The sequence below is a fragment of the Perca flavescens genome, chromosome 17 (assembly GCF_004354835.1).
Source record: "Perca flavescens isolate YP-PL-M2 chromosome 17, PFLA_1.0, whole genome shotgun sequence".
NCBI lineage: Eukaryota > Metazoa > Chordata > Actinopteri > Perciformes > Percidae > Perca > Perca flavescens.
This window is the reverse complement of record NC_041347.1, coordinates 16,686,132-16,695,207: the sequence shown is the minus strand read 5'-3', so window position 1 is coordinate 16,695,207 and position 9,076 is coordinate 16,686,132. Positions and strand designations below refer to the sequence as shown.

The following is a 9,076-nucleotide window of genomic DNA, read 5'->3' as shown; positions in this document are numbered from 1 at the left end:
CATGCTGCAGCGGGAGAGGAAAAATCAAATAGTTAGACTGGCTCTTTGTCTACAGACTTCAATGACATAAAATAAATTGAACCATTAAAAAACAAATCTTTTTAATTAGGGTTTTTCACTGTGCTGCTAAAAACTCTTCATCCTGGTTCTGCATCTGCATTTGCTGTTTTGCCTGCTGTCTTTTAGCCTTTTGCTTTGTTTTAATATAACAGATGAACTACTAACTGTACATACCTTTCCTCATATGATAGTGTGATTTACAATTAAGAATTAAAACTGCTGTCAAAACATTTAACTCTACTTCATGATTTGTGTTTCTTATCTTCTGTCTGGTTTGTAACGAGTAAAATATAAATTTGCTACAATTCGTTTAAAATCAAATTGTAGAAATGGCTAAATGTAAGCCCTCTGTAATAAAGAACAGCTGATAATTAAGAAGAAGAAGAAGAAGAAGAAGAAGAAGAAGAAGAAGAAGACTCACACTCACCTTTGATGCTTGAGTTGTATGGTCGACATGCAGAGGGAAACCGAGTGATGTCTAGTCCGCTCAGTTGAGTATGACTGGACCAGAGTGTGTATCCAGGCTTTATAGAGGCACCCTGAAGCAACTAAACCGCTACTTCTAAAAATAGCTCTGCTGAACTTACTCACTCTCCTGCCTGTTCAGGAAACTTAGGAGTGGCCTGTCAGTGAGGTGCAGTGGTGCAGCTGCTCTGCATGTTTATATTCCAGAAACAATGAAGCCCCTGAGACCAATCTGTCTCACCCCCGAAACCCCACTTTCTGCTTATTTTTCTCTTTTCTCTGACAGTTCAGTATTAATATGATTATCTATCTAAAAATGGTACTAAAAACTGACTGTGTTCATCTCCAGTATTATTATTCTTTTAGCAATTTGCACATTTCCCACTGACAAGCCTCCTTTTGATTCCACCACCTACGATCAGAAGTAACTGTTAGCCTCAAGTTATCCATGGAAATGAGACTATTAACAGTCTAAATATAAAAGGCATACATTTAGAGGCCCAGCATGAAGAATTACTTCAGCTCCATAAGCTGTTTGTGTCGACAGCATTTAGGCCTAAATCTCAATATGTTTAAATCTACAACCGTTTTTTGATCAGTTGTCCTCAGTTTTTCTAATTGTCTAATTTGTTTTCTCTGTCAGGCAAATTTTTCAAAGAATACAGAAAAGGTTCTCACACACACACACTCACAAAATTATCAGTTAAGAATACTCTTCTGTATTAATGAAGGCCTGGTGCAAGATCAACAATTAAATCTATTGTATATACTGTGTAGAGTATGTATATATACACCCATATATCCTCTTAAATACAGTATGTTATATAATACAGGGGCCTAATTAAAATGACCACAGTATACATCATTTCCAATGAAATTAAAAGTCAACACTTTTATAATACTTTGGCAGTGTATCCGCTGATCAGACTTCTGAGAATTAGAATCGTTTTTTACTTTGGTGTTAAAATATCTGTGACAAATTGATTTATAGACTTTTCCATTAGCAGAATCTGGGTTAGTAGAAAAGTATCAAGGTAGATATTGTGATGATATAACAAGCTGTTTGAGATGAAGAAAACTGATTGTGATTACAAAAGTCACAGCTGTGGTGTAATATGGGATTTATCACTGGTTCAGTTGTAATGTTTTTTTTTTTTTTTTGCATTCAAAAGGCAATTGAACATTTTTTTAAACAGAATGACACTGTTTTATCTCTGTACTCAGAACACAGTGTGACCATTTTCTTCTAAATTTAGAGTTTCAATTCTGTGAAATCAAAACGCCTCCCCTGTGTGTACGTGACCCAAAGCAGTTATGTCTCTGTTCTCATTATTGCTGCCTTTTCAGACGTGACTTCACCCATGTACTGTGTAAAAAAGGGTGGGTCAAACCTGGTGGGGTTTCTCCAAGATGAGAGGGTTCACCCTATAGCTGTGAGCAACTGTTCCTGCACGTACACCTGATATTGAGCCGCTGTGGCTGGCGGCCAGCAGGATATCCTCTCTGACCACGAGTGCTGATGCTTTTTATGTGTGTTTGTGCATGTGTACGTAGGAGGATGGAGAGCTCATTCTCGAGGGGTTGCTGAACATCTACTGGGGTCTTCGCCGGCCAATCAGACTTCAGATGTACGATGACAATGAAAGATTCCGTCTCAACCGGTATGACAACGCAGCCCAGACTGACACGCAGATGCCTTCGAGTGCTGAACAAACAGATGTTGGCTGTGTGACTACAACACTGTCAACAGGGACCTCTCGCACAATAGCAGGGAAAGTCAAACTATAACTGACCAATTTGTTCCCCAGCATCACCATGTATTATGTATAGGTTTGAACATTGCTGTAAATATGTTAGAATTTACCAAAAGGCTAGTTTTCCTCTGTAGTCCCTGGCCCGATGTTACAATAGACTCCCTAAAAGTAAAAGAACAAAACAGTATAATGTTGCTGTAAAGATTTGGCAATATTTTTGAATTCAGTAATACTAAAATAAAATTAAAAATGACTTTGTAGCCTGCATTAAAGCTTAACAGTGAATGAAATATGATTAAATAAAACTAAATAAGAAATCAAGGAACAACATGAAAAATTCAGGCTATAGGCCTACACACATTATTTTTCTTTTTGGATTGGCAACAAATTTTACATGTCCAAAACATTCACTGGTTCTCAAATTTGTGTGTTATGTAGGCTAATAAAGTGAATATATTTGGGTTTCGGACTGTCATGTAAAAACTAGTAATTTGAATGAAACAATTTCACTATTTTCCAGCAAAACGAAAAAATTGATCAGGGAAATTATTGATGCAATAATCTATAATCAAAATAGTCTTGACCTTGGAAACTGCAGTTCAAAATACATTTAGCTAACTGTTTAGTAAAGCTTAGCATAAAGACTGGAAGCAGGAAGAAACAGAGCTGTGGCTCTGTCCAAAGGTAAAAACAAACTAAAAAAACCTAGCGTAGGCCTAATTACTGAGCTAGCTGTTTCCCCCTGCTTCCAGTCTTTGAGCTAAGCTAAGCTAACTGTCTCCCGGCTGTATGCATATTTTATATGGCACTTGTGTGAGAGTGGTATCAATCTTCTCATCTAACTTTCGGTAAGAAAGTGAATAAGCGCATTTCCCAAAATGTTGAACTATTCTTTTAATTTAAGGTCCACCCACTAGGTTTTTCCAGAATATCAACAGCATCTCACATTCTTCATCAAGATACAGTTGAAAGCTCTGGAAAAAAAAGCTAGCAAGTAGACCTTGAGTCAAAATCAGCTAAATGTTATTTTTGCAAAAACACCTGGATGCATTTTAAGTAGTACTATAGTGTTAGTAATGTTAACAAGCAATAAACACATTGTTTCTCTTTCTTCCTACAGAAACGATAGATCTGCTGTGGCAAAGCAGCTCTCAGTGGAGTCAAACAATAACTTGCTGGGTACAGAGACGGCTAGTGAGTAATATACACATGCAATCATTCTCACACACTCACACATTGAAAATATATGTATCTATAAAAGGGGGGCCCTGCAGAAACAAATTGGGAATCACTGTCTTAGAGGATTTAAAATTCTGATGATAACATTGAACCCGCTTAACTGGTTATATTTTCATAGAACTTAACTCACTCCAGATCTTAATTTGAGAGCAAAAGTATATGTTATACATGTATAGTATATGGGTATATAACCACAAAGTAATATACACATTAGCGACTGCATTAAAAACCCTGTACATTGTATGGGATTGGAAAAAATAACATACACTTTGAAACCAATGACCATTAATTCAAATATGGTGATGTTGGTGATCATCTCATGTATGAATACACACTATGCAGGGTGAAAACTAGGCAACATACAATCAATATTGCCTATACTGGCTATAAAACTAGTCTCAAATATTGTTTATTTTTTATAAATGAAAAAAATAGGCAAGGAGAACCAACACGGCTTTGGGTTAAGAGTATCAAGGAGCTTTTTTGAACAAATGGGGAAACTGTTGTAGTATCTAGCCAATGATTTGATTCCTTGTAAAATATTGTAAAGTGGGCTACTGAAGTTTTGTTCATTAGCTCAAAGCAAACAAATGTGGACTAATTGATTCAGTTACTTAAAATGAGTCTGAACTAATTGAATAAAAGTAATTTAAAATGCTGTCCTCCAAACATATGTGATGATCAAAATTACTGGTTACAAACTCAGACCAGACAATACAAGCTAAAAGAAAACAATGGCATGTTGAACACCATGTGTTGATCAATCTTTGTGTAGAAACTATTTGCAAATGTGTTTTCTTATTTTCGGTTTAACTGCCATGCGTAGCTGCTGATGTATAGTATATAAAAACAGGCACCATCTGATGCATGTGTCAAGAGAGGTGTTTTTGTTGACCCTGAGGTGGGGACCTGGGCGGTCAGGAGGACGAGGATTCTCCTCAGCTGCTGAGGACCAGGAGTGATGCTTCCTTCATGCGGGTCCAGAGGAGGTCGAGGACACACACTGCCAGAGATTTGCAGCGCTTGCGCACACACAGGTTCTCAATCAACGGACACTTCTACAACCACAAGGTACAATAAACAGACACACATAAGCACACATTAATGTATCCCGTTGTTGACACATCTCCCGCTGCATATTGGCAGAAGTTTCCTGTGTGGGTGTGCCTGTACTTGTGTACTTGTGCTGAGCCTGCTGTGGGCTGATTTCATTAATGTGCCACAGAGTACAAGGTTACACTGCGTTCCTTCATCAGTTTCTCCTGAATACAATGGCTGTGTTTTTATTGAACAGAAACCAACTTTAGACTGAGTGATTTCTTTCCTGTTTAGAATATCCAACGTGTTCAAGTCCAGGAATCTCTACTCAAGTGTTGATGAAGTAAAGTTCATATTATGTTGTGCCCGCTCAGTTATTTCTACATGTTTGTTTTTCTTGCTTTCAGACATCTGTATTTACTCCAGCCTATGGTTCAGTCACAAACGTACGAGTGAACAGCTCCATGACGACTGAACAAGTCCTCAACCTGCTGCTACACAAGTTTAGGGTAAGAAGTAACACACTGGTTACATCTCTAGAGGTGTTTCAGTAAAACTAAAAATAATCTGTATTTATGTCTTTTTAAGGTGGAGAATAAATCAGAAGAGTTTGTCCTTTATATGGTGCACGAGTCTGGCGGTAAGTTGTAACTTTTATTGTGGTTTTGTCAGTAATAATGTTGTGTTATGTGTGTTTGTGGTCACTCGTTTCTTTTGTCTATGTCCTTGTAGAAAAGACCCGACTGAGGGATGGTGAATACCCGCTGGTGGCTCGTGTGCTTTATGGGCCCTGTGAGAAAATCTCCAAGATCTTGATCACGGAGGCTGACCTGGGAGAGGAAGTCACATATGATGTGAGTCTGGACCTCCTGCCACCACTCTCTATGTTTTCTCATGTTGGTCTGGATGAGTGACCCTTTTTTATTTTTTATGTAGTCCCTAACATAGACACACAATGACACAATGGACCAATGATAGATAGTTAGGTTAAATTTAGCACGCTAAGAAAAGGTATCCTGTTTCAGGACTGATGTAACAATAGACTAATGCCGGTTACACACTGGATGCGTCGCGCGAGCGTGTCGGCTGCATGACGTGTCCATTTTTATTTCAGCTCCCATGTTAACAGGTTAGAGCTTACACACTGCCTGCGTGACAAGCACGTCTCAAAACACGTGCATGCTAGAAATAGGAACGACGCCTATTTTTCATGCGACATGCAAGAGTGTTGGAAGCGTTTCCGGGCAAAATAGAATAGGAAAAGATGTTTATATGTTATTTAGACACTAATACATATTAATAAATGATATGTTGATGATTGAAAGTCTTTAGGTTTTGATATAAATGTAATTTAAAAAAAATTTATTGATTTTCTAATATTGCACCTGTCAATACAGAACGAAATATTCTGTAGCCTATTTTGACATCAATACTGCCGATGTTGTCTTTGCTGTAATCAAATCAGTATATATTTATGTTTAACATGGTATTTCATGTTATCAATGGGAAACGTGTCCAGGCTAGCAGCAGTCAGACACCTTTCTGGTGTGTAAAGACATAGAAAAATCCACGCAGCCGCCACGCAGCTGACACGGTGTGTAACCGGCCTAAGATGGCCGACAGCGTGTTGTGATTGCACTGAGTAATAAATAAAACCTGTTGCTGGAGAACTTTTCTGGATTGTTTATGATTGGAATCACTCATACCGATCAACTTATTAACACAAGTTAAAGGGACCGTTCAAGCAAATAACTTGCCTCTATCTACCTGTAGTTTTTATTTATTCACCTTTTATTTCTGCATTTATTCTTTTATTTCCCTATCACAGTCTGTTGTTCAGTCACTCCATCATGACATTGTTAACTGACAACTCCTCTTCTCCTGTCCTCCTTTCTTCCTCTCCTCCTCCTTTCTTTCTCTCCTCCTTTCTCCTCTCCTGCTTTCTTTCTCTCCTCTTTTCTTTCTCTCCTCTCCTTTCTTTTTCTTCTTTCTTCCTCTCCTCCTTTCTTCCTCCTCTCCTCCTCTCTTTTCCCCCTCCTCTCTTCTCTTTCTCCTCTATACTTATATATATATATATATATATATATAATATTCCACATCTTTCAAACTTTATTGGTATTACTATAATTAACTTTTCAATGACATTCATAGTAATTAAACCCATTCCAGCTTTTCCAACTATTCTCACTACTTCACCTTCTTCTTACACAATTCAAGCCAGCAATCAGTGTTTCAACATACAGCATTCACACCAGAATTTCTTCAGAAATTGCATTCTCTAGTTATTTTATTTTTTCATGTTTTTATTTGTACTGAGAAAAGAGGAATGAAAACAAGTAATCAAGGATATGTGTAGCCCACTCCACTCTTGCTAATATGATATGTGCTGATATGTTTGAATCTTTTTCTCCCCAGGTTGCCCAATACATAAAGTTTGAGATTCCTGTTTTAGACAGCTTTGTAGAGAAACTTAAAGAGGAAGAGGAACGTGAGATAAACAAGCTGACCAAAAAGTAAGTCAAGAGTCATTCTACTCAGCAAACGGTCTGGTTACAATCTAGACAAAGCCTTCTTTAATAACGTGTCAATTTCATTATAAAGCCAATATCTGTGACTCATTCCGGAAATCAAAACAAGACTTTTACTGTAATGAGGACAGTGTTTGTGTGAAATATTCCTAACTCACTTGAGTATGCAAGATTGTGTAATCATAAACTCATCTAAGTGAGATTTCTGTAACACATTTTGTGTGTGTGTGTGTGTGTGTGTGTGTGTGTGTGTGTGTGTGTGTGTGTGTGTGTGTGTGTGTGTGTGTGTGTGTGTGTGTGTGTGTGTGTGTGTGTGTGTGTGTGTGTGTGTGTGTGTGTAAGACCAAAACCAATATTTTATATTCAATATATATATTTTAGGCAATCCCACATGCACACTTCTGCTGCCGTAAGTATATATCCACAGATGGAAATAGTCCCCAACAATTTCAGTTTACTCCTGTTGGAGAAATGTTTACTTAAAACTACAGTGTCCATCTGTTTGGAAATTGTACTTATGCCTATTTTTTTATTAGACTATATATTTGTAACAAGTTTTAACAGTTTTACCTTAATTTCCTGCTTAAAATCTTGTCGGCCACATACCAAATAACACATTGTAGGTTTTGGTCTTTCAATATGATTTGAAATAAGAAAACTAAAAGGTTTATTATTCACACTCAGTTTATTTATTTTGTATATGTATGTACCAAAATGTGTGTATTTGAGTGCCTGTTTGTAAGTGTAAGAGTGTGTCAGAGATAAAGTCTTTAATCATGTGTGTTTTCTCACTTTGGCAGGTACAGTGCTCTGAAGTCTATGATTCAACATCAGCTCGAAGGAAGAGCTCACACCAGTGACAGAGTATGAGTGTCTATGTACGCACTAATGTAGGGCGTGTGCGTGTGCGTGTGCGTGTGCGTGTGTGTGTGGGTGTGTGTGTGTGTGTGTGGAAGGGAGGGTTCAACACTAGGGTTATTGATTTACTATGGGAACATTTGCCAATACTGTAGTGAATGTAGAGGTAAAGGTAAAAGGGTATAAGTAAAGGCTGAAATAGAACCATACCATACACCAATGTGCTACTACTTTTAGAATAACATATCTCAACAGTTTGTATTATCTGTTAATGTTATTACTGTGAAGTGTATCACTGCTTTGATATCTCTACTGTTAATATATTTGCATTTTGTATGAAAATTCTTACAGCAAATGTGAATATTTATACAAGCTGTTTTTGATCATGTTTTCTCTGACTTGGACCTTTTTATGTAATAAATACGTTTTAGTGTGGCTTTTATAATGCTGTTGGATCTCTGCTGACACCACACATAGCGACTCGGACTTTGGACAAAGAAAACAGCCATCTTTATTATTTCCTGTACTTCCACAGTGACCGGAGCACAGATTAGAATTGTTCTTCTGAGTGACCCTCTTTGCCAGCTAGTTCCCATGAGCTGTGTGTGTGTGTGTGTGTGTGTGTGTGTGTGTGTGTGTGTGTGTGTGTGTGTGTGTGTGTGTGTGTGTGTGTGTGTGTGTGTGTGTGTGTGTGTGTGTGTGTGTGTGTGTGTGTGTGTGTGTGTGTGTGTGTGTGTGTGTGTGTGTGTGTGTGTGTGTGTGTGTGTGTGTGTGTGTGTGTGTGTGTACCTATCAACATTTCACAAAGAGGGTATCCTGAGAGAGGAGGGCTGTTCCGTTTTCCCACAGTTCCAAAACAGCAAGACTGTAATATTTGGTGGACCAACCTTGACCATTATTGCCATTTGATTAATAATTACATTACATCAAAATGGCTATCTAATGCAGCAATCTAAGCTCTAGTAGTGAACAATATATAACATTACAATACCGCAAAAAGGCCAACATATTTTACACCTGTAAATAATTAAGTTAAAAATGATTTCACTTGAATTAAAAAAATATATATAGTGTATATTTATTTGAAGTTCTGATAACTTATACTGTCATATTTTGTGCAGAATTGTGTTCATT

At 37.5% G+C, this 9,076-nt stretch overlaps 1 protein-coding gene across 5 annotated transcripts in view; it reads left to right on the top strand.

Annotated features, from left to right (window-relative positions):
- Positions 1–8,387, top strand: part of rassf4a (Ras association domain family member 4a) — a 26,416-nt gene extending 18,029 nt beyond the window's left edge. For all 5 annotated transcript variants that reach the window (XM_028602787.1, XM_028602784.1, XM_028602786.1 and 2 more), the window contains 8 exons: positions 2,080–2,186; positions 3,400–3,473; positions 4,420–4,589; positions 4,964–5,065; positions 5,145–5,196; positions 5,289–5,410; positions 6,972–7,069; positions 7,885–8,387. In XM_028602787.1, the coding sequence (XP_028458588.1) occupies positions 2,080–2,186; positions 3,400–3,473; positions 4,420–4,589; positions 4,964–5,065; positions 5,145–5,196; positions 5,289–5,410; positions 6,972–7,069; positions 7,885–7,954 (795 nt within the window). In that variant the 3' untranslated portion in view covers positions 7,955–8,387. The remainder of the gene's footprint in view (positions 1–2,079; positions 2,187–3,399; positions 3,474–4,419; positions 4,590–4,963; positions 5,066–5,144; positions 5,197–5,288; positions 5,411–6,971; positions 7,070–7,884) is intronic.
- Positions 8,388–9,076: the final 689 nt, after the last annotated feature.